The sequence below is a fragment of the Stegastes partitus genome, unplaced genomic scaffold (genome assembly GCF_000690725.1).
Source record: "Stegastes partitus isolate 25-593 unplaced genomic scaffold, Stegastes_partitus-1.0.2 Scaffold0, whole genome shotgun sequence".
NCBI classification, from domain to species: Eukaryota; Metazoa; Chordata; class Actinopteri; family Pomacentridae; genus Stegastes; species Stegastes partitus.
The window spans coordinates 2767801-2793421 of NW_007577731.1; the positions used below are offsets into that span (position 1 = coordinate 2767801).

General features: G+C 44.8%; 1 protein-coding gene across 2 annotated transcripts in view; it reads left to right on the forward strand.

The window, feature by feature from the left end:
- Positions 1 to 23012, forward strand: part of LOC103364601 (cAMP-specific 3',5'-cyclic phosphodiesterase 4B) — a 53677-nt gene extending 30665 nt beyond the window's left edge. Inside the window, exons 7-17 of one of the 2 annotated variants that reach the window (XM_008291797.1) lie at positions 421 to 470; positions 9439 to 9551; positions 16533 to 16626; positions 18143 to 18363; positions 18462 to 18560; positions 19002 to 19166; positions 19528 to 19627; positions 19847 to 20001; positions 20116 to 20238; positions 20329 to 20511; positions 20600 to 23012. In XM_008291797.1, the coding sequence (XP_008290019.1) occupies positions 421 to 470; positions 9439 to 9551; positions 16533 to 16626; positions 18143 to 18363; positions 18462 to 18560; positions 19002 to 19166; positions 19528 to 19627; positions 19847 to 20001; positions 20116 to 20238; positions 20329 to 20511; positions 20600 to 20971 (1675 nt within the window). In that variant the 3' untranslated portion in view covers positions 20972 to 23012. Of the gene's footprint in view, positions 1 to 420; positions 471 to 9438; positions 9552 to 15304; positions 16032 to 16532; positions 16627 to 18142; positions 18364 to 18461; positions 18561 to 19001; positions 19167 to 19527; positions 19628 to 19846; positions 20002 to 20115; positions 20239 to 20328; positions 20512 to 20599 lie in introns of those variants that run through there. The other variant, XM_008291878.1, reaches the window with a different exon arrangement.
- Positions 23013 to 25621: the final 2609 nt, after the last annotated feature.

Consider the following 25621-nt stretch of genomic DNA (forward strand, 5'->3'; position numbering starts at 1 on the left):
ACATTTGTACTGTGAGAAGAAAATACTCACATTAAACAATGCATAAATTCAAACATCTAGTCGTAGCAGCACTGAAATTCTAAATGAGACGCAGTGACTTTTAAAATTTCGTTTTTCGATGAAAGAGGCAGTCAGCTTATCAGAGTGCACCATCGGTGAATTGGGTCAGCCGGTGCAGTTGCATCGAGTGTGCCGGAGGTGGACACTGAGTCAATACGACCTCAGAGAGAAGGGTCACTGTAAGCCTGAGACCAATTCAGAGAATCGAGGGAGCATCTGTTTTGTGTTTGCGCTCTGGCAACGAAGGCTGTTGCTGAAACCAAATCACACTGTGGAAAAAAAAAAAGATAATAATACAAGCATTTGTTACACATCTGGACTCCTGATTTTAATACTTTCTGACTTGTTTCTCTGTTACAGGAGGTCTCCTGCTGCAAATCAGCCCTGCGCCACCAAAGTCTGTCTGTCTGGTGAGTACGCTCAGAAGCCCTCCAGCATATGAGAAAGGAGAGTTCAGTACCGCCCGTCATCAAAATAAAATGCTCTGGAAAATGTGGAACACTGTGACATTCATACAGTGCTCAGTGATTCTGTGTTGTTTATACTGTGGTAATGGTGCAAATTCAGAGGAGTCAAAAGTCAAGTTCAGCTGCTTCTGGAGAACAATGCCCTGCTAAAAGATGAGACAGATACCAAAAAGACAGATAGCAATCCACAAGTAAACTGTTTTAATCCTCCTGCACGTACCTAAATTCTTGCAGACTCTCCACGGCTGTCAACAACATTTTTACGTTTTGCATAAATTAAATAACAGTGGCATGCAGTGAATTACCCGTTCATACTTGTGCAGCCTTTTGCAAACACACATTTACAATTAGCTTATTGTTTCCTGCATGCAAATGCTTTATTACTGCGGATATACTTTGAGAAGAGCTGTGTAAGCCTCATGTAAATTCCCAGAGAAACACTGCGTAGTTTACACTGTCAGCACAGACTCTGCTATCTGGAAGCCCTTTCACATAGCTGTAATCTTTTGATAGACGAAACTAGGGCTTGATAACAACTTAAAAAGTCCCATATGTTGACGTTACAAATGAGCAGAAAGAAAGGAAGGAGGGTGAGAACGGCGCAAAATATTTATTGCTTAAGATGCAAATCAAATAGATTGGAAGGAGTGGAAGGACGAGTGAAAGAAGGGGGTGGCGATATTGGTTCCTGCTGCACTGGTTCTTCAAGCCCCATTGACGTCAGCATGGGTGCTCTCCGCTTCCTATCAGCACAGATGGACTGCGAGGAGTGTCCCACAGCAGGAAAAAATACAAGACAACTGTGATGCTCTTATTGTCCTTCCTCCTCCACACTTCTCACAAACCTTGACCTTATCCGAGCAGCTTCTGACGAGTGAAACCTTCTCGTCGGCTTCCATCGTGACGCATCTGGAGGATAGCATAAGAAAAACAAATAAGATTAACTCTACTGAATTTCACTCCAGCTCTACTGTGGCATTATCCCCCCGTCATTGCTTTCCCCAAGGATACAAGCACGTATATGGTGCACCTGCCGCTAAATAATCGTGATTGTTTGGGGGGGGGGGGGTTCAGGAGGAGCTTGCAACAATTAACAATATCACAATGAAAGATGCCCTCATATCCTCCTTTGTGTTGCTCTCTCTTTGACCGGAAAAGGAGAACAGATTTTTCCTGTTTTGCGTCTCTGTTTTCAATGAGGCAGCGTCCCCCAGTAGTGGAAAAGATAGTACCTGCGTCTTTCTGTGTGTGTGAGCTCAGCGTCGACGGAGTAGGCACTTTAAAACTTTAAATACCTCTATAAAGGGATTTGACAGACACAGTGAAATGGAGTGAAACACAATTAAAATCAAGAGAGAAGAAGAAGACGAGGTAGAGAGAGCGGCTTCGGGGGAGAACCAGAGAGTTGGCAGATTGCTGTTTGGCGTGAGATAGGAAAGAAAGGAAACAGCAAAGGTCAGAGAGAGACGTCACCGCTTTTTAACCCTTTTAATCAGATGCAGTGTAGGAGCAACAGAACCAGGTCACGTTTAATGAAACAAACTGACCACAGCTAGTGGGTGAAAGTGCACAAGTAGACGGAAAAAAAAACAGCAAAAAGGCGGCGGGGGGGAGGGAGGGAGGTTTACTAAAGATCTGCTCAACTGCAAATGCGTCACTGCTGGCTGTTTACGCTGTTAAACATCTTACTCCAGTAACGTGAGGGGATTGTAGTTTCCCTCATATGAGTTTGCAGTTTATGCTTCATAAACCAATCTGGCCCCATCACACGCAGTCCCGTGAGCCCGGCAGCCAACAAAGGGCTCACTCTTCCCTCACTGATTCAGATTATAGGCTTTGCTCCACATTGCGCCAGATAAATGGCGCTTTTGAGGAAAACGCTTGATTCTGACGTCTTTGACCGTCAAGGACCGGTGATTAATCTGTAACGGTTATCGCTAGCGTTAGCTGAATATTGTCACAGATGGTCGGGAACCCCCGGGGTATATGGTTAGCTGTGTGTCCAAGTAGCGGACGTGAAGCCTCACGATGTTCTGAGACCAAATGTTCCCTTTGACTGGCCTTCAGAAATTAATGTTTACACAATGCCCTCAGAGATAAATGTTTAAGGCAGCGCTGGCCACAGCGAGGCCTGGGGGTCAAAGAAGGACACTTTAGCTGACTGTAGATTTGACCCACTATCTGAGACAAATGTATATGTTTTCCTGCTTACTGTCTAATGTTTATTGTTGAACCAAATCAACATGAGCAGACTGAACTCATAGCAGAAAAACACACACAAACTAATGGGATTTTGTGTAAATGAACTATGATAAATATCACAAAGCTCCACTAAATACAATTTACATTTTCCATGAAGCAACATAGAACATAGAAAACGGAGAAGAAAAAATCTATACAACTTGCATGTCTGTGTCTGTCTAAATATAAAGCGGCAACAAGCGTCCGTTGAGGTTAGTTTACCTGAAACACTAGCAACAAGGAAAACACGAAGCTTCCAAGTCACTTATTAACATGATAAAATACAAATTAGCCAGGATGCGTGCTGCAGTTTCCAACTTCTGACCCACTAGGAACTGGAAAAAAAAGTGCAGCAAGACCACACGTTTTATAATCAGACAGCTTTTATCTTTCATAGATCTTTATACTTGCTTCTGGCAAAATGTTTGACCGTGATATTTCATGCTTTTGCTATTAGTCTTGTTTTTATGCTTCTGTTTTTTGTGAGTGTATGTATTTTACCAGCAAGATGCTTCATGGTTCATGGCATGCTTGCTGGTATTTTGCTGTCTTTGGACACAGTCAGGCTAGCTGTTTCTACCTGTTTCCAGTTCTTATGCTAAGCTAGCCTTAATGATTGGCGACTATAGACGTATATTTAATGGGAACTGATGCTTATTAAGGAATGCATCCCTCAAAATGTTGAACTATTCCTTTAAACTGTTTCTAAGTCTAGTGTAGGTCAGAGTTAAGCTGTTTTTCAGCATATTGCTCAAGGATAAATTACTGTAGCTGAGATACATCATTTTGCATTTTCAGTATAATATTGCATTATGACATTTTTCCACGTCATTCAAGTTTCACGTAAAAAGGGTTCAGCTCCATTGTGTAAGGCTTCCTTGACAGAGCCGTTGGGACCAACGTTTATATCACCGTACAAATGCTAAACACTTAATACGCTTGAAGTGAGTCTGTTTGCATTTCCTCATATTTGATGTTGCTGTTGCTGACAATTAAACTGCTGGCCCTGTCACTGAAGGACGCGTGTGTCAGCTGCTCAGTGAGCCAGTTTCCAGGAATCTGATGCATTTTGAACTGTGAAAAATGAACTCATGCATCACACGGCTACATTCAGACATCGACATTCTTCGCCTCGAAACCAAACGGACACGTGACTTTGTGCGTATGCTGCCCAGGGCATGAAGCCTCACACAATAAGCGTTGCTCATTCATCTTTTGTCTCTTTTTGTAAACATTTCCTGAAAGGGAAGAAATGACAGACGTATGTGAAACCAGCTATGCTGACAAACTCAAGAAGGAGGAAGAGCTTGTGTGTGTTTTTTTTTCCCCCCTGCAATCTGCACTTTGATGCCAATTATCAAGGCGTAATTACTTTTGAATTAGGGCAGGAAAGGGCAATCAGTTGAGTCTGTAATTAATATCTGAGTACAATATAAGGTTAAGCATTTCAAACCAAATGTGCCTGAGCCACCTGTGTTGCAGGTTTGTTCTAAGTTTATTGGCAGTGAAATGACTTGCAAATAATCTTGGCAGCTTTTTCTCATTTTTCAGACACTTGAATACTTGGTTATCCACCATCAAGTGTCAGTGGGATAATGTTTACGCTCTCACGTTTAAAACAATGAATAAACAGACAGGTGGATGGACACATGGACAGTTAGCTGACCCACGAACTGATAGCCAGAACAAATGTGACCTCTCATTTTCAGTCGGGGCAGTCTGCAGCTAGTTACTCTGCTCCAAAGCGGGATTCCATTTCAGGTTTTCCAGGCTCGCAGCCAGAGGAGAGGATCCGGCGGGCTGGAAGCGTGCAGCCTGGTTAAGTATTTGAATTATGTCATTGACGTCAGCACAGTCATAAACCTCACTGCGGCCCATCCCTCAGGCTAGCCCGTGCCAACACAGCTCCATGGTGCATTGTGAAGGAGCTGTCAAACAGGCCCTGATGAGATGAGTGTGTGTGTGTGTGTGTTCATATATATGTGTGTGTGTGTGTGTGTGTGTGTGGCCTTTTGTTTTTATAAGTGATGAGGGTATAATAGTTGTACACTATGAAGAGACATAATCAGATGTGAAGGCTGTTTGTGAGAGAAGACAAAGACAGGTAATGCGGTTTCGGGGGTTGGACCTACCGTAAATGTCCACCGCACCTCAGAGTCGACAACAATTGTCAACAATTGTTGAAAGCTGTGAAGAGAAACAAAAAAAAGGGGACAACACACTTATTAAGTTATACAAGCCTCTTGTTTCATACAGGTGGCATCAAAGTAACACATGCAGCAGAAAGTGTAGCTCGACGTAAATGAGGAACAAACATCTGTTTCTGTGACTGTGTTATATTTTTAGTCTGGTACCAGTCTTCATGATTAGATGAGATTTATACACACACACACACACACGCAGAAACACTCTAAAATACTAGCAATTCATCACCAGATAGTCAAGTTGTGAGATAAAAGGTCAATAAAATACAGTGTAATTAGCTTTCAACCTATAAATATGGAAGTGCCTTCAAAATAAGCAGCCCAATGCTGGATTTAATTTCAAGAAATAAATACAGAAAGCACTCCAGGTTCATATTTAATCCTCTAAAAGAAAATAAAACTATAAAAATTTTGATTTCTCACTGTTTAAATATAGGCCTATAAATTATTAATTTAGTACCAGCTGCTAAATGAGATTATAAAGTACTAAGAGTCTCTAAAATCTGAAAATCTGACATTTCTGAATTAAAAACAGTATGCACAAGGTTGACAAAAAGTGCAAAGTTTGTTGAAAGAGCACACTGTTACATTAGCAGGAGGCAAGTCAGCGAAGGTTAAGATGTTTACGCAAGTGTTTTCCCCACCCTGCTAACTGATATGACTGTTCCCTTTGTGTTGCCGTCTGATCAGACAAACATTTGAGTAAAAAAAGTAAGACGTTTCTTGTGTTTTTTTTCCTCCCCCCTCTGTCTCAGTCTGTGAAATTCCCTTATTCCTTCTCTGCACTTGTGAATAAACTGACGTACATTGGTGGTGATACAAAGGTGAATCATTGCCCCGCCACTCCGCCCCTCCCGTCCAACCTCCACGTGTAGCGCGAAGTCAAACACTAACAACAGTGAGTACGTGCACGTATCAATGTCGAAGCGCGCGTTTTCTCCTTCATCATGTGGTGAGGTTGACATGAGGAATGTGTTTGTTTGCGTACATGCGGACGGCTCACAGGTGTTTACATTTCAGCTGGTGGCGGTGACTCAAGTCTGTTTCATTGACCCTCGGTCGTTACTGGCCCCATTATTCCCCGACAAGTCATATTAGTATGAATAAGCACAACTTAAACCCTATTAGTCACTGTCTTAAAGTTGACCTCACAGTAAAACTTGAAATACTACATAAAAACCTCAACTTTACGTGAAACCTGTAAAGCTGTTTACACACATAAACCCGTTCTGGAAAGTTACAAAGTTCATTTACTGAAGGCTAAAGTATAGTTCTGGTGTTTTACTTCAGTTTTTCCATTTTATCCTACGTAATGCGTCGAAATCGCTACATTGCAGAGGGAAATGGGCAGCTCCATATAGTAGTATACTAATAGTTACTTCAAGATGATAAAATATGAATAATATTTATATAAATACCTGTCCATAAAGTAGCTTTACCAGCTATACAATTCAAATCCTGCCTACATGTTCCTGCAATAGTGATGCAAACCGAATAGGAATAAAGCCTTCTGTATGCTGTGCACACTAACTTGTAAAACTGAAGTACATTTTTATATACATCTGCACTTCGAAAGCAACATTTTTCTTGTTTTTTTTTCTCCCATCGTCTTATTACTACTTTTACTCGAGTAAAGGATCTGAATACTTCATCCATCCCTTGCTGTAGTTGCTACAAGAGATGCGACGGTGCAGTTCTGCAAACTGAGTTCCAGCCAGACAGCGAAGGAAACAGGTTTTGGGGGTAGGTAGAGAACACAGAGAGGGGCAGTGTGAGGTGGATGTAAGCGGAAGGTGTCTCGGCGGGAATGGAGGTTTGGGCCCAGCCCTGGTCGTTAGCGCAGTTGATGGCTCTTACAGAAGCTGGTTTGTGGCCCTACAGGGGAGAGAGATAGAGGGAGAAGGGGGAGAGAGGGGAGGCAGACAGGGTCTGTCTGCACACTGAGGTCTGTTGTCCTTTTTGCAGCCTCCAGCATATGGCCAATGCATTAGAACTCACCAAAAAAAAAAGACTTCTGCTGAGAAAACAGGCTGGAAAAGTACCTCACACTCTGTCTGGCAGCAGGTTTTTCAGACTCAAAGTGCGTCACGCCACCTTTGACTGGTGACATTGTGAAATGTCAGCCCATTTAGCGCCGTATTTATGATCAACGAAAGGTGATGATGGGTTCAGCACTCCATCTACCCGTAGTGCGTGCGTGTGCATAACTTTGTTTTATTTAGGTCTTCAACTCACAAATATGATTGACTCAAGTTGGAGAATCGTGGCTCCAGATTTTCTAAGAAATTATCAGTTGTAAAAAACACAATAGATGATTGCTTGAAGCTTTGTTTCAGTGACCTTGCGGGAGCCAAGTGGTTTGAAGCCAGGAACCAGAACCAGAGAGCTTTTGTTCTGCAGCCTACATCTACCATTTTACTATGATTTTCTGGACCGTGTCTACGATTCAGCCGCCAGCTGCAAAATGACCTGAATTTCGATCATACGGCCGATGTGGACGGTCCAAGCCTTTGATGCTTCCCGACTGCCCCGTTAAAATGTCTAATGTCTCTATATACCCTCATCGGAGGGAACGGGGGCAGGATGTGGTCATACCTTCTTGGCAACGCCCAAGACAGCCGCACGTTGGTGTATACCCAGTTTCAACAGCTCGCCCCCTTGTGCATTAACTGCTTTGATGTTATACTTTCTGCTCTGTGTCAGTGACTTTTGCATGGCGTGAGTGCCAGTGGATCCTGTGAATACTTTGGACCACAAAACCTGGCATACAGTTCTATACTGCAGCAGCCAAGGCTTCGAGCTAGCGCTAACAGTCTAGCTCTGTAACGTGAGCAGCCAGTGGCATGATTTCTAAGAACTGCGGGTAAAGTTAAACAGCTCAAACTTCACTTTCCTTTGTGATTCAGAGGAGTCATTGTCCTGGTGTTGTTCTGATACCTTTCAGTCGTAGGAGGTTTCCTTAACTGCGCAACGTCGTCTGAGGTTTCATTGAAGTTCTTTGTTAAACACCGGTGGTTCACAATCTGTACGCCATCGCTGTGCTTTGAAGTGCTTTGATCCACTATATTGACGTAAATTGGGGAGCAGCACGCTGGCTGTCCTGTTGTGCTAAGCATATGGGGTAAATTTCTTCCATGTGTGAAGCCCTATGAAGTAGAGATCAGTCTTTTCCATAGAAAAAAGAAGGTGGAGAGATCCAGATGTGTTCAGCGTTCACTCCCTCCAGACAGAAATTTGTTGAATCACCGTTCTGCTTGGTATATCAGACTGTGATGCTTTTGAAATGTGTTCTCCCGTGTTTGATCATCTGCGTGTGCATTTCTTATAAACCATCTTTTTCTCCTAAAAACTGTGCCTACCGCATGTGAGTCATAGCTGCAACCGACAAAGTTGCTTCACCGAATGACAGATCTGATTGTCCTCAGCAGTCACTCCAGCATTCAGTAATTCCGCTCCATGTTTTGTGTGAGTTCAGGGCCAAGGAGGAAGTGCTTTGGTTTCTTTGGCACACAGTGAGGCCCTGGCCTGGCCTCCCCCCCAATTCAGGGAGTCAAAATTTGCCTCTCGTGTTGCTTGTGCAAACACAAAGTTTGGTGTTTGATATAATTTTTTTCCTCCCTCAGAGAGGTTCAGAGAGGAGAGAGCCAGTTTGTGCAGCATGGTGGTGTGGTGTGAGCTGCTGCAGTTCAGCAGGGTACAGCCTTGAAGTGGTCTGCATGTTTCAGAGAGGAAGTCATCGGCAGCGGAGGGAGCTGGAGCATTTGTCTCTGCAGCAGTGACAAAGTGCCCTTTCTCTTCTGGTCCACACAGCGCTAATAAATTAAATATCACAGAAATGCATTTTTTGGAGGTGAAAACACGGTGAAGGGAGTGTTGAAAAGCAAAACCAGATGTGTCTTTTTCACCAAGGCAGTGGATTATGTCCTGTACCTGTACGTGCACACCATTTGTATGCGTTTAAATGGACAGGAGGGAGGGGGGGCGAAGGTCTCCGACACATCAACAGCAGGAGGCAGCAGACTGCCTAGTTTGCACGCCACTCGTCCAATAGAGTGGTACTGAGAGTGGATAAGTTAATGAGAGAGAGGCTCAGAGGGGCTGGGAGAAGCAGACCGAGTGGGAGGGGGTTTGCAGAGCGCACAAGAGCAAAGGAAAGAGGGGGTACGCAAAGAAAGAGACTACAGAGAAAGAGAGAGAGAGAGTCGGCAAACACTAGCTCTAACCTCCGTTTGTCCGACAATACAACTTCCCTGAACTTTGTGAGGTGGTGGAGCGTAACGAGATGAAGGACCTCTGTGTACACACCTCCCCCTCTTCCTCTGCGTCCTCCGGATGTCCTGCCTGCCAGTCCCCCATACGATCAAGCCACTCTGGGACCCTTGGACCGCCACGCATGGTGTCAGGGGGCTCAGCTATGGACATGGATCCTCTTGGTCCTGATTACGTGTCCATGTGTCTGTTGGCAGATGAGTCCTACCAGAAGCTGGCTATGGAGACCATGGAGGAGCTGGACTGGTGTCTGGACCAGTTGGAGACCATCCAGACCTACCGGTCTGTCAGCGACATGGCCTCTAACAAGGTAAGACAACTGGGACTCTGCATTATTATATGTGAGTGTGACAATAGTGCATTGGTTGCCGGGGAGTTTTTGCATGTATATGTTCAAAAAAGTATTTTTTTATCGTCTGTCCTCCTGGACGGGCTAAAACCAGAACATTTTCCTTTTCATTTTTAACAGTTGGCTTCAAGGGAATCATGTGAAATGGGATCACATTTAAATGCAGATTACTGTAAGTTTTCAGAAGACAGGAACTACAACACTGTTAGAGCTCGAGTGCTTCTTAAGGTTGCCCCAGCAGGTTTTGAAAAATTTCATAAGTCCAAGAGTTGAGATGATTTTATAAACTCACAAAGGAACCTTCAGTCTCAAAATGTGAAGTTTGAAATAGTGCTATGCTCCTAATAACTCTTATTTATGATCGTATAGCATAGTAAGCTCTTATATGTTTATTTGTCAATGTGTCTTCTACCCACTGAAGCAGCGATCACTGTGAGACCTCCCACAAACACAGCACACAGACACCCTAGCGGTATGTCTGCCAAACCACAATTACCAATGCTAATTAAACAGAGTCAGTCTTAGAGCTGATAGCATTTCAATAAAGGATTATTGCCACAGTAGACATTCTGTAGTGTGCTGTCCAGAGACATGATGCTGGGACTGAACTTGTGATGACGATGATTTTGCAGGCCTGTACATATCTGTATAATTGGTCTTTGTTGCGGTGTGGTTGTCTGTTTGCACAGTGTATGCAAATTCTAAATTGTAAGTTGCCGCACTGACGCACTTGCAAAGCGACAGCCTTTCTGTGGAAGTGTCTGAGCCGCTGTAATCATTTTATGGATCTGCTGCAAAGAAAAAGCATAAAATGTTTGTTTTGCATACATGACTACTGACTTCCTCTTATCTTTGAATAGCATAATTACATATGTGGGAAGGATTGGGCAGCTTCAACTTCCTTACCTTATTCAAACTATCCAGGACACACGGCATGTTATACAACCGAGCCGGCCTGCAGAAGGACATACAGCATGATTTAAGCCGCACACAGATGCGTTTGTCATTTACTTTCGAGTGGTGTGGATATTGGCTCTGTTGTAATGTTTAGCCCAGTAGGACACTGGTCCACTTTCTCAAGTGATGTCATTATACAAGGTCGCGTTTCTCTAACAGGCATCGGTTTGTCCAGAGTTTAGTTTTTAGATTTATGGAGAGAATTAGGACTTGTTGGAGGAAAGTTGGCTTTAAAGGTGTACTCCACTTCATATTGGTGTGTAACAGTGAGTATTGACTGAACATTTCGCTGGGTCCTTACTGCTCTCTGTGTTGCCGAGGCGAGCTAATTGAAATTCCAGGTTCTATACAGTATTTCTACTGTATATTCCATTATTGATTTCACAAACTGGCATGTTGGCAAACTAGATATGCCAACACAATTATTAGAAAGCTATATGCCATAAATATTCTTGGTACGTGCTCGTGACAAGTGGATAAATTCTCAAGATCTCTTTCACTAGCAGATGAACAGCATCAGCTGCAATAAAGAAGCAGAGTGTACTTGAGTGTACGCCATGATAACCCCCAGTACAGTATGTTGTGTTCCATGCAGGGCCTTTACAAGGTAAAGTACTTTCTGAAGGCACTGAAATCTATTTATATTATTTATAGACTGAGAGCCTGCGCCCTGCTAGCGGCTCAGCGAGGCTGCGCTGAGGTGCATCGTTGTGTTTTGAGCTAAATGCCACGCTGACGGTGGGGATGCTTCTGACGTTAAATGTTTACCGTCTTAGTTTCATGTTAAAAGGCAGAGATCACCAAAACCATTTGAATTCATCCTCCACAAGCTGTGACTATCTGCACAAAATAAATAAATGATAAGATAAAGAATCCATCCTTATCAGTTGGTATGACACATTTGATTAATCCAACATGGTATTTAATTTTCTTTAAATTAATTTCAGCCTTCCAGTTTGGTTTCATGATGTCTAAATAAACACATCATGCTTCTTGTTCACAAAGCAGCTATTCAGAACTAACTTGCTTTGTACACGAGCATATGTTGGTGCGTATTTTTTTTTGGGTACAGAGCTCAGCCAAATTGCTATTCACTGCACATTGTTACTCAACCTCCTCGCAGACAGTGGAGACAGCACGGCGACATCAGATTATAAACACCCAGGGTGGTGTTGTCCATATCCGTCTGTATTCTCCACTGTGGTCTGAGGGAGGGTTGGGATGGGGAGGGCTGTTGTCAGACCATGATGGGTGACTGTGACCGTGACACCAGCTTCCTGTCTCTTTATTTCCTGCGCCCACCCCCTCACCCCCCCAACTGCCTCCCCTACTCTACTCCCTGGTTACCAGACGACAATAGCAGTGCGTTGACCAGGCGGCCAGGTTGAGTCTTTACGGGCAACTACGTCACTGGGACTGGCAAGACAATGAGCCCAAAGCCCGTCAGGCCGGCAGCAGAACGGCCAGATTCTTATCAATGTGACCCAGTGCCATTGTTGACCAATGCTGTTTGCAAAAGTGAAGGGGTCAACAGTTTATGATGTTACTGCTGAGTTTCATCAATGTGCTGGATTGTTGAGCAATTTTACAGGGATGGAAGGAAACGGTTTATTGGTACATCCTGGTTTTATCGCAGAATTGGTGTCAAATACAGTTTTATTATTGCACCAAGGGCTTCGACAAAGAACCGTTTCTTAGAGGATGTAATTGAACCCACAATCAAACCCAGGGTGTCTCCACTTTCAGTGTCCAAGGGCACAGGTGCATCCGGGGCTACAGGACCACACAGCCTGCTGACCGCCAGCCTGGTCGGTGTGACCTCAAAGTGGGGAGCTGCTTCCCTGCCTCTCACTATCATTAGCCTCGCCACACTTCCATGCTGATGCTGGTGACGGCCTTGGACAAACACTGCCATCTGAATCCAGTTAGATGAGTTTAGCGCTCTGCGGGTTCGCTTGCGAGCGAGCCCCCGAGCAGAACACAAGCGAGTAGGAAACTTTAACTCACGTGTGGTCACTTCGACTTTGAAGCGCCGCCGCCGTCTTCGGAGGGGAAAGAATGACAAAATTATTGAAACAGATGTAGCGGCGGGTCTGTAGCTGTAGCAGGGGTAATGGACATTAAATTACAGTGCTGTGATTCCATTTGACTGAAAGGGTGGTGAGGAGATGAGACGAGCTGCAGCGGTGATTATGGTGCCTAATCGTAATTAAAAAGTCGTACCTCTGTAATCTTCTGCTCGTTCATCATGGAAAATAAGACAGAACGAGGAATGAAAATATGAAGCATGTTTTCACTGTAACACTATTCTTACCTACTTCTGATCAACACCTTCCAGGAAATGTGTCTTTCTAATGTTACTTAACCGTAGAATCCTTCACGGCGTGTTGACACTGTAAGCAGCCACACGTGGGACAGCGTTGGTTCACTCTGTGCTTTGTCAGATTGCACCGCTGTGGCATTGCATTATTATGACAAGCTGTTCCCCTTTCTATTAGCGCTCTGTTTCAGCTGAGGTCCAAACTCTTAGAGATTTTGTCCCAGAGGAATAAAAACATGTCAATTGTGATTTTCCCCTACAATGTGTCAGCGCGGCGTTCTGCTAAACAAGTTATCTGGGACTTTTTGGTGATGAAATCAGGTATGTTAGTAGTTTGGTGCCTGAGGCCATGTTAGGAAGCAGGATGTCTACCAGTAAATGACCTCAGTGGATTGCTCTATCAAGCAAAAGGGAAGTAGGTGGGGACACATGCTCGGGCCTGTGTTGGAAGGAGGAGCCATCCATCTCTTGTTAGACTGTGTAGGCCAGTCAGTCAAGTCAGCTTTATCGCTATACGTTTCCTGCCTGACGCCACTTCAGAAAAGAGAATAGAGAGAGGAAGCAGGGCAGAATCTCAGACACGCTGAGCAGAGTTATCGCTGTCGGACCTTTACTGGATTTCTTTTGTTGCAGTGTTTGGTTTTTGTTAAGTGACAATGGGATTATGTTGCTCTGAAAAGCAGAAGAGAAACTTTGAGATGCTTACAAGTTGGAAAATGGTGAGTTAACTTGTGAGCTGCTCACATCGTGCTGTGGGACTGACTGTGGTCTGCAATGTGGAAACCTTGGCTTATGCAAGAATACATTAATTGATTTGATCTAAAGTCATGCAATTCCTTTAAAAGACTTCAACTCACTGAAACAAAGCTCATTGTGTGGTGGCATGTTCATAAAACTTTTGAAAACTTTTTTTTTATTTTTTAAATTATAGTTTTTATATATATAAGTGTATTTGTTAACAGTGTTTAATCTTGCCTCTTAGCATATTATTTACTTTGCTTTTTTGCAAGACATGGGTTCCAGTATGCACTTATTTAAGTGTTCAAACTTTATTAGGCAACAGCGTTTTCTAAGAACTAACCACAAGGTTTTTTTCACAGATTTTATGTGTCGTCTCGTGGTTGCCTAATTCAAGGGTTAATTCAGAATGATGATAGCTCCTTGCAAACGTAAAAGGATGTATGAGTTAATGCGTGCATTGAGCAATCCGTTCCCCTGAGCACACTCATAGATTTGTCACCGTGCCATGAGTCTATGCAGTGTTTGAGCTGAACCAAGTGACCCTGAGTGACTGACGTGTAGCCGTGTGCCTAATTCATTTCCTAGAGGTCAGTCAAATCCAGACTGTTCCGCTTCTCTAAAGAATCAATTACAATTCCCTTTGAACCGAATAAAGCCAACTGATTCCAAGCACCGTTTTTTTGTCCTTACGAGCTCTCTTTGATTTTTATGGACTGCCTCTGGCAGTCTGGGTTTTGAATGCAGCCAGTGCTTTGAAAGTGGTATTCAAGTTTCAGAGTCAAGTAGATGTTAGCTGTCTGCTTGACAGCTATTAGACAGCTGGTGAGACCAGAGAGTCTGGTTGAGCATGAAGAGAAAAGACCCCATTGTAGGAAAGAATAAAAGCCGTGGCAGCAGGCATAACGGTAGATTTTTTTCCTCATAGTGTTTGAATGCACTGTGAACACGGGAAAGCACAATTACTTTTTGAGGAAATAAAGTCGTCTTGATGCATGACTATTACATGGTATTCATGATAAAGTCATGTTTTCTTTACTGGCAAAATAATTTTCCCTCATCGCTCAGAATTGTGTCCATGTTTGTGTGTCTTGGCTCGTTGTGTCTATGCAGAGCTTCTCTGCTGGAGGCTGTGTGTTAGGTGTGTGTGTGGTTGTTCACGGCTGTGAGTCTATGTGATGTGATGCGGCGTGTTTAGAGTGGGGACCACCGTGAGAACGATGGAGAGGACCATGTGACTCTGTTGCTATGGCGTTCAGGTTGCCATGCAGCTGGTGGTACATTGGTGGGCTTCACACTGAAAACTCTTATCTGCGTGTCTTCCATCATCCCCATTTCTCTCTTAAGCACGAAAAAACTGCAGCAGTGAGACAGGAAACCTGCTGTTTTTGAGAGTAGCTGATATCAAGAACAATGCAGGTCTTTGAAGTGAAACACAACGATCACGGACTGAACTACGTACAGCTGCGTATAATCTCACTCTTATATTTAAAAATAAGACTCGAACCAAATCTGGTAAATTAATACCCCGTGTCTCCTTCCCCATGTGATAAACGCTCTGGTGCTTTGAAGCCTCACATTGCGCAGTATGCATTGCATCTGTTCTGCATTACTGAGCAGGGGGGGCATTTTGAGAGGGGAGGGAGACCGAGGATGGGGGGGGAGAGACAGTGGGAGGGGGTTTGCAGAGAAGTGAGGGAGTAATAGCTAGAAAGAGAGAGAAAGATGTGGGGGATTCTCCAAGCTTTTCTGCAGTGCTGTGCATGGCTCAGTGTTTAGCGAGGGTGGGAGGCAAAGAGAGAGAGGGAGAGAGAGAGAGAGACTCCACCAGTCTGTCTGCCACAGGGGACTCTACAGCTAGAGCGAAGCCCCCTCTCCTCCGCCTCTCCGCCTTTTTCCATCCCTCCTTTCCCTTTCTCCCTCTGTCGTGTAGCCTGCCTTTCCTCCCTACCTTGCTCAATCTGGGCTTGGGAAGGCTGGATTTCCCCCTTGCATGCCACTGGATAACATTTGGATAGCGACGGGAGGAGGCAGAGGTTTAGAGAGACGGACAGAGGCGGCGAGAACCAAAGAAAAGGAAATATCGATTGCATCCAGGGGGATTCCATCACTCTCGCCAGCGGCTTGCGATCCTTGAAAATGATGGGCGACGCTAGGAGGAGGCGCATTTGGCTGGGGATGTAGGGGCTCCGCCACAGCCCCACTCCAGAGGCTTCAGCCGGGGCGTTTTCACCGTAGTCGACCGTTGCAAGGCGGCGATTTTGGTGGCGCCTGGAGCTTCAGGCTGCAGAGCTCGGCTCAGCTTTGGAGATCCACTCAGAGAGGAGCACTCACTGCTTCTGCTGGGGAGCACCAGGGGCTCAGCACAGCTCAGCACCATGCCTGAGGCCAACTACCTGTTCTCTGTGTCCTGGGGATACATTAAGGTGTGTCCCTGAAGGATTGCCATTGTGATGACGGGACTATGAATGTTCATGTCTGTTCACTGCAGCTGGTGCAGCAGCTCAGATTTCTCGCTCTGATTTTGTTATATTTCGATTACACACTCAGATGTGTTTGATTACATTAGGCTGATTTTGTCGTTATGCTCTCGCTCAGTGGTTGCATGCGTTGAGAAAAACTGGAATATTTTGTTTCCCTGGAAAAAGCGTGCATGAAGATTAGTCTGCAGCATTTTGTACATATCCACAGTATTTTGTTTGCTGGATTGCTAAGCAGTCTCAGTGGCTAATTCAAGCCAAGAGGATGTAAACACAGACCTTATATGGTTCATTTAAAGACAGGGGCCATGTTCTCAAGGGACATGTTCCAGTGGAAAATAACAGGAAATGCTCTATTCCTCTACTCAGAAACAGCAGAAGAATGATTTGATGGATGTCTGTGTCTTTCCCTCTGACCTCATTTGTGCTTTATCTCTTCGCCTGCAGTTCAAGAGGATGCTGAACCGGGAGCTAAGCCACCTGTCTGAGATGAGTCGCTCAGGCAACCAAGTGTCAGAGTACATCTCCAACACCTTTCTAGGTGAGCAACTCGGCACATATTAACACATCCTGAAGTATGCAATCACAGAATGTGCTTTATGCATAACAGCGACGTCAGTGAACCAACATCCCCGTCAGGAATGACGGTGTGTATGTGGCAAAGGTGGTGAGGTTACACAAAGCATGTGCTAAGTAGTGGAGGAACACATAGCTGGTCTGCACCGCCGCTCTCAAACCAGTCTGATCTGGTCTGGAGGAGAGAGACAGGGTCCCCTCGCTCTGACTGCAGAGATATGTGAAGGGAGGAGGGAGGGAGGGCATTGTACTCAGGGAAGACTTCCCTCTGGAGAGATCAGGAGCAACGAGTCGGGGAGAGGGAGAATGTTTGTGCCATCAGGTCCAAGTAGACGCTGCATTATTCATCACGAGGACAGCAGCGTTTCCTTGTTTTTTAAAAGCCTAGCAGCATTTCGTGACTCACAGCCAGCTAGGCAGCTCGCCTGCCCTGCAAACAGCCAGCCTGTCTGCCCCTCAGGTTTTCCACCCTCCCATTCAACCCACCACCACCAGCAGCAGCATGCAGCCAGACAGCCAGCTTATCAGGGTTGTTTTCAGACTGATGTTCTGCTCGTGCTAGTAAACACACCTCCGACTTCCTGCCTCGGAGGGAGCAAAGCCTAAAACAGAAGACAAAGAAAAGAGAAGGGGAGGGGAACAAGGTGCTGGTGGAAAAACTAACAATAGAAGTGGTGCAGTGGAAGAGGCTTCGACATGATAGAGCTGCTTATGGAGACGAACACAACAGCACAGCTCAGTTTATCTTTGAAGCTTAGCGGTTTTGTCATCTGCATTGCAGCTAACACCTGTCAGGTGTACAGAGATCATTTTCCTCTGCTTTGTGGAGGATGCAGCTGAGATATTTTTTCACACTGTGGTGCATGTGGTGCACTTATACCAACCCAGGGAGTCTCACACACACAAACTGTTGGCTGCGTACAACACGTGAGAATTGTCTCTCAGCTAACAGACGGAGTAAATCACATGCAGCGAATAAACCTGCATACTAATACGTCCCTCCCCTAAACATTAGAACTGAATGTGAGCCAGCTTTCCACGATTCTTTGAACTGTTTTTACAACATTGGTCACTTTCTCTGAGCTCACGGGACACTTTAATATTGTCATAACATCTCATTAACACTTGTTAAGTCTGTCAATATGACATTTTCATCACGTTTGTATGAAAATACTATTGCATGTGATTCAAATCAGTATTTTTTTTTTGGTCTGTACTGCTGTCAAAAGAAGTGTGTTTTAGTGGAGAAGACAGAAAGTGAGGGATCGTTTGCTAATTAAATAACTGCCAGTGCAGCTTCAGTGTGTTGTCACGTAGGTGTGAGAGGTCAACTATCTCCCACTGGTAACTCAGTTCACTCAGTGCAGTGGCGACACAAGCGAGGAGGCTCATCCAACAACCCCTAGCAGCTGACCTGATCGAAAAACCACCTCTTTAATCTTCAATTGTTCCCTTTTTGTCTTCAATTCTATTTCCTCCAGACAAACAGAATGAGCTGGAGCTTCCGTGTCCAGTTCCAAAGTCGAGGGAAAGGAAGAGGAGGCAGGGCCAGCAGCAGCAACAGCAGCAGCAGCAGCAGCAGCAGAGCGGGATGATGACACAGATCAGCGGGGTGAGGAAGGTCAGCCATACGTCCAGCATCTCTGGAAGCATCCAAAATCGCTTCGGGGTCAAGACAGACCAGGAGGAGCTGCTGTCGAAGGTGAGCGAAGCAATAAATGTACAGCCAGAAAAAAAACAAAGAAAGAAAGAAATGTGATGTCTGGAGTTGAAACACTTAACTTCTGAATTCCCTAACAGGACCTGGAGGACATCAACAGATGGGGACTGAATATCTTCAAAGTGGCTGAACACTCCCACAACCGGCCGCTCACATGCATCATGTACACCATCTTTCAGGTCAGTTCCTTTCCTCTTCACACTCCCCTTTCACCCTCTTGTCAAGTCAGGGAGAAAAAAAAAAGTGTGAAAGCATTCAAACATAAACACGGGGCTATAGAAGGCACGAGGCACAGCATATGTCGGCGCGTACACTATGTTCTCTGCTATGTTCAGCTCTCCGTATCGTTACAGGAGCATCTGCTGGGCCACCATTAGCAGCAGAAATTGATTGCTAGCCCTGAATCATCTTGGCAGGAGAGCGAATTGTTTTCATCTCGTCAGGCTTTTCTCTCGTACATGATTCACAGTTTGACAGATACGGTTTAAAAATCGAGGTTAGATATCTGCTGATGATTCATCCGCCGCCTAAACAACACGCCGTAACCTTTGCAGTCAGGAATCCCCTCTCGCTGTTTAAAGTTCTGTTTTTCTAATTTTCTTCCTGTGTGTCGCACGCAGGAGCGAGACCTGATGAGGACGTTCAAGATTCCGACAGACACCTTTGTGACGTTCATGCTGACCTTAGAGGGCCACTACCACTCCGACGTGGCCTACCACAACAGCCTGCACGCCGCCGACGTGGCCCAGTCCACTCACATCCTCCTGTCCACTCCCGCGCTGGATGTAAGTCACTGAATATTCATTTTGGTTGAGATTCTGCCTTCTTCCTGTCATCGTTTTCTGAACAACCAACTGTTCAGCTGTTATTTCGCTGCTCTTTTCAAGTAGCAAAGTGGTGTTTTGACACGCTCGCATTTGTTGTTTTTATGAGTTGTCCCTGATTACCGTGTGACACCATTAAAGTGTGTCACATTCGCCCACACCTTTTTCTCAGGCTGGTTATGAAAAGGTGGCTGCAGCGAGTGCATGCCAGAGAGTATGACACATAGAGGCCTCGCAACCATTTTCTAATACCTTACCTTGTTTGGTCACTTCATTAGCTGTGGAAGCTCACCTCTTTTGTGTTCTTTCTCTTCAAACGCAGGCCGTCTTCACTGATCTGGAGATCTTGGCGGCCATTTTTGCTGCGGCCATTCACGACGTGGACCACCCAGGAGTGTCCAACCAGTTCCTCATCAACACCAGTGAGTCTTTTCTGGCAAAAAAAAATCAACATTTATTTAGTCTACATTTGCAAACTAGGCCGAAACATTTGCACGGTTTAATGGGATCCGTCTCCAAAGGCAACGACGTGGGTTTTTTTTAGGGGCATCGAATGGTTACCATAGTTACCTGACCTGAGTTTAAGAAGCTCTATTTAATTTCTCTCTTCCTGTCATTTCTCCCTCCCTCCCTCCTCTCAGACTCTGAGCTGGCTCTGATGTACAACGATGAGTCAGTGCTGGAGAACCACCACCTGGCCGTGGGCTTCAAGCTGCTGCAGGAGGACAACTGCGACATCTTCCAGAACCTCACCAAGAAACAAAGGCAGACGCTCCGGAGGATGGTCATAGACATGGTGAGCAAATGTCTCATTTTTTAGCTTTTTCAGCGCAGCCTTGACTACTTTGTTCCTTCCTCTTTCATCCCGGGTTATTTCTTACATCATTTTCCCTGTCTTTCCGTCTTCCAGGTTCTGGCGACCGACATGTCGAAACACATGAGTCTGCTGGCCGATCTGAAAACGATGGTGGAGACCAAGAAGGTGACCAGCTCCGGTGTCCTGCTGCTGGACAATTACACGGACAGGATGCAGGTAGGAGGCGTGCTTTAACACGTGTGTCATGTAAACACTTTGATGTGCAGCAGAGAGAGTCAGGATGCTAAGCTGCTGATTTCTGTGCAGGTTCTGCGTAACATGGTCCACTGTGCCGACCTGAGCAACCCCACCAAGCCTCTGGATCTGTACCGGCAGTGGACCGACAGGATCATGGACGAGTTCTTCCACCAGGGAGACAGAGAGAGGGAGAGGGGGATGGAGATCAGCCCCATGTGTGACAAGCACACCGCCTCAGTGGAGAGAACTCAGGTAGAGAGCTCAGACATCCAGAACCAGGAGTAAATGTTTGAGATATGTTTTTATTTTTACTGACATCACCCTCGTTTGTCGTCTCTAGGTTGGCTTCATCGACTACATCGTCCATCCTCTGTGGGAGACGTGGGCTGACCTGGTCCATCCCGACGCCCAGGACATCCTGGACATGCTGGAGGACAACAGGAACTGGTACCAGAGCATGATCCCACAGAGCCCGTCTCCTCCCTTCTACACCAGCGACGGAGAAGGAGGCCCACACGGGCAGGTGGAGGGGGGACCCGTGGCGAGTAAATTTCAGTTCGAACTGACGCTGGACGACCAGGACGGACAGGGTGAAGACGGCGGCATGATGGACACAGCCGAGGGATGCGACGACGTGACGCTCCGAGATCATCCCTCCGACGAGGACAGGGTAGAAATGACGACGCGCGACGTCTCCCCAGCGGAAACATAGCTGAACTGGTGGTGCTTTTGGAGCTGCAGCAGCAGATTTTGCTGATTTAATTTTTTATTGCAGTGGAGAAATCCTGCAATCTGGAGCTGCCTGGCTCAGAGGGCCTGACTGACTGTGGGGCAGCCCTGCAAACGAGGCTTGGAAACCCTGCGGCAGTTTGTTTTTGAGCCCCCAAGAAGGGAGCCTGAAGAGTGTAGCCTCTGTTCTTTAAAGAAGGGACGACTGTGAGGCTGAGCTGAATCTGGGTTCTTCCAGACAAAGAATGTGAAGTGGACGGTATGAATCCGTGTACTGGGACAAGGAACAATTCCAAACTTGCACTTCAGGACATTTTTTTTTTTTGTTCATTTAGATTCTTTGTAATGTGTCAAGCCTGGATACCATCTGGTCGTGTCCAACCAAAACTACTGGTCAACCAAGTAGTTTTTTTTTAACACTTGTCTAAGAAAAAGTTGTGTGCCTTTTCTTTTTCTTTTTTTTCTTTTTACAATCGTGTCTTTTTGTAAGCGTTTTTATAATTTATTGAGCACATTCATGTAGCTGTAAAACGTGTCCAGTTTTCTACAGAGAGGACACACTCGTCTCACACAGTCTTCCTAATGTTCTGGCAATAGTACAAGCTCGTTTTCACAAAAGTGGATGTATTTCTAAAAATCAGTTGACTTCCCAGCACAATTTGCACTTTGTGGCATTCGGTAAAACGAAGAGAGCGTGGAAACCATCAGTAGACATCACCGACACGTCAAACCAAATAATGATTTTAGCAGATTCATCCAAATATTTTTTCCCAATAATTCATTTGAATGAAATAATTTTGTAGGTCCTTCAAAGTCCAAAAACATTTTGTATTCCAAAAGGAAATCTTGTAAAGAAAGCACTTTGATGAATTCACTGCCACCTCTCAGTCGCTGCTGTGACAAGTCAGACTTCCAGAGATCAGATCGATTCCTCACGTCTTCCTGCAGCCCGTCGGAGAGTTCACACAGCCGACTATATCCCCCCCTCCGCCCGACGTCATCCCAGATAAAGTTTTAAAATCCCTCCTTTTGCCCCGAGCTCTTCCACGTCGGAAAAACTGTTCCCACTCTGTAATTCCCCCCGTTCTCATCCGCTCACACACACCTGTTGTGGTTAACAGCATTCCGTTGTCGTGAATACGCTTCACGCCCGTTTGAACGACTGTGAGACTGTGTGCACACGTTGAACGGACACCTGTTAGTGATAGAAGAATCGTGTCTCCTAGTTTTTATTGCAGCACTTTGAATACACGTCGACAGTTCTGCAGCTGGTTGCTGATCTGTCCAACACTACCTGTAAGGTACCACGTCGTATGTAAGGGGGATCAATGAGGGGAGGTCATGACATGATGTTCCTCTCCCGTGTGTGTGTGTGTGTGTGTGCGTGTGTGTGTGTGTGTGTGTGTGTGTGAGTGTGCGTGAGTGTGTGTGTGACTGTGTGTGTGTGTATATATGGTCACAGTCGCACAATCTTGTTGCACCCAGCTGTGTTGTGCCGACCCTGAAGCTGTTTGTAACAGTGTATTTATTACCTTCTCCTTGTATATGATAATATTGATCGATAATATTCACTGTATATTTGGTATTATTTATATGCACTACCACGTGTCAAATCACACTTTTGACTGAACTCGTCTGGTGGTTCGTCTGTTTTCGGCGAGGCTATTTTGCTAAAGGACCATAACGTGAAGTTATGCAGGTCGTTTTTGACAATTTAAAAAAAATGTTTGAAATTTCCAGCCACAGATGTTTGTACAGAGTAAACCAACAACGCCTCACGTGAGGTGCAGCAGAAGCTTTTTAAGTCTTTGGTTCCTGGCGGATTACGAAGGCTGGATATTTACTGGAGCATCTTGTGTACGGTGACGGGTCATTGTACAGCGATAGGAATATTTGCTGAAATATATAGCATTGTTTCAAATGTATTTTTTCAGTGTTTTCCTCACAGTATATGGTAAAATGGTGTATGTTGTGCTCAACAAATGTTTTCTATCAGATTATTAAAATGGGCATGTATAACAGAACTTTCTGGTCTGGATGTTATTGGATCAGGGAACCGTTTCTTTATCCTTTACTTCAAAAGCTTGTCATGAAATCTGGATTTTTTTCTCTTACGGTATGATGCTGAAGTGATGCAACTGTTTGTAGTTAACTTTTTAAGAAGTGCAGTAAGCAAAAAAACAACCCAACTAAAACCAATATTTGGTGTGACTACGCTTTGCCAGCTCCAGGTACATGTGGTACTCGCCAGGTTTGATGTTCCAGGCATCTTCAGTACCTGCCAGAGTTCTTCTGTGGATTTGTTTAGTCTCTTCGTGTGACCCCAGACTGACCAAATGATGCTAAGACCACGACTCTGTGGAAGCCACGCAGTCTGTTGCTGGACTCCTCGTTGCAGAGGTTCGTTCTTTGACTGAACGTTTGGGGTTGCACGAAGAATTTAGGACCAACCAGACTGGGATCAGACCATCTAAAGTTCCTGAAACAGCTCCACAGTTGGGTGTGAGGAAGAGGCAGCCAGTTTCTGTCAGGCTGTACAGGTGTAGGACTGGTACAGATGTCAGATTATTACCACGTGGTTATCATTACTAAATATAGCAATAAGAATATTATTACCATATCTACACAAAAACCTGAAAAATTCATCTTTAACTTTGTTTCAAATGAATTCAACTCAAAATACGAGACTAAGCGCGTCTGTAGCCACAAGTGTACTGAAATAAATGATATAATATTATCATATGTGCATTATTAACATAAAACAGTTTATTATCATACCATCTGTCCAGGATGGAATTATGACTACATCCGGGATACTCCAATAAGCAGGCTTCAAGATTAGCGTATCGAAGCGTCCGCAGCGATAGAGCGCTGAGAAAATTGTGACGACAAACGGGGGTTTATGAGGCCAAAATGGGAAAGTTTTCACAAGATCATGGGACAGTTTCTTTAAAAATCAAGAAATGTTTATTTTAGGGATGTGCGATATATCGGTGACCACATGGGTATCGGCCGAAATTAGTGTTTTTTCCGATATATCAGTATCAGTCCGATGGACAAATTTAGCCGATGATTGTCTAACGTTAGCGCCTTCGTCTTTACGTTTGATATCGGTGCTATTTCACAGATGTTTTTACTTAAATGGTCCTGGACTTAAATATGTTTTACTTTTGTTACATAATAAAGACGACTATGTGGTCTAGTTTGGGCTTCTTTTGAATATTTTCTCAGAGTGCTTACTGATACTCATTTTTCAGTGTGAACAAAAATTTAATATCGACATCAGTGATATCAGGAATCTTAATGTCGGATATCGGTATCGGCCAGAAATTTTAATATCGTGCATCACTAGTTTACTCAAATGGAGCTTTATGGTTTTGCTTTGGTGAAATTTCGCCTTTGTCGATACGAAAAACCACCTCACCAATAAAAGTAATCAGAGGGTCCACAGAGGATTAACTTATCCTGATAAACTAGCTGAGCAGTTATGAGCGACGACATGCTCTTCCATGTGCCCTAATTACTGTCAGTGTGTTAATAACTCAGTGAAGCAGATCTCAGGTGAGCAGATCATTGACAAACAAACAAACACGTTGCCTTCCCCGGCTGACCGGTGTGATAATCTGCCACGCTCGGCCCAGGTGCCTTAACAATCGGCCCACCGTGACTTTAAACGGGCCAAAGTTACTCCTGGAATCAACTGCGGGGAATTTCATCATGACAAAAACCGGGATTACGACATCATTCTGTGACAGTAAAGGGGTTGGTTTACTATAGGTTATACAGGAAATGGTTCCGGACTTTGACATTTTATGATTATTAACGGGGGCAGCACTGTGTTTTATTTTGAAAAAATCCTGGTTGTAGTCAGTACTGGTGTGTCCTGTCCAATTCATTCCCAGAACCACATCACAAACTTAATCATCCGAGCACTACACACCGCCTCATGTTGTCATGGTTCCCGTTTTGCGAGGAAAAACAGCCAGAAGTGACACACGGAGGACAACAACTTGATTCAGTCTTCAGTCACTTCCCCGCAGTGACACCAGTGACACCAGTGACACCAGTGACTTCTCTCCCCTCTGGTTTGAGCCCGGTGCTGCCGGCCAACAATGTAAACAGGAAGGCTTAGCGATAGTGCTGCTATGTGCCGGGCCCTCAGGGCATTCACTCTCCCATGGCTGTGAGCACCTTGACCCGGACAGATAGGATCAGAAATACGTGACCGGCCAGAGGGTAAAATTAACGTGAAGCCTGAGATGGCTTTTAAAGATTTCTAAACGGGTTCAACAAAACAGAGGAAAGACGTTTACTGATGTGATCGGCTGATGAGTTTCAGTGTTTATAATCTGTACGAGCTCAATAGTTTACCTGAAAGAGATTCAGTTATTGGTAAAAACCTGTAGATCTGGGTTGATAGACTTCTAGTGCCTTTGCTTCTCAACCAGCTCCTGACATTCAGAGCTCTTTTAAACATCTGCCATGTCATCTGCTCACTGAGATTTAATTGTTCAGCTATGAAAATTACCCGGCACGAAAAACCTGACGCTAATCGTGGACTTGTTAAGTGCAAGACGTACTGACCTAAAATGTACTGAGTGTACTTCAGGTGTCTCTGTAATTAATGAACCAT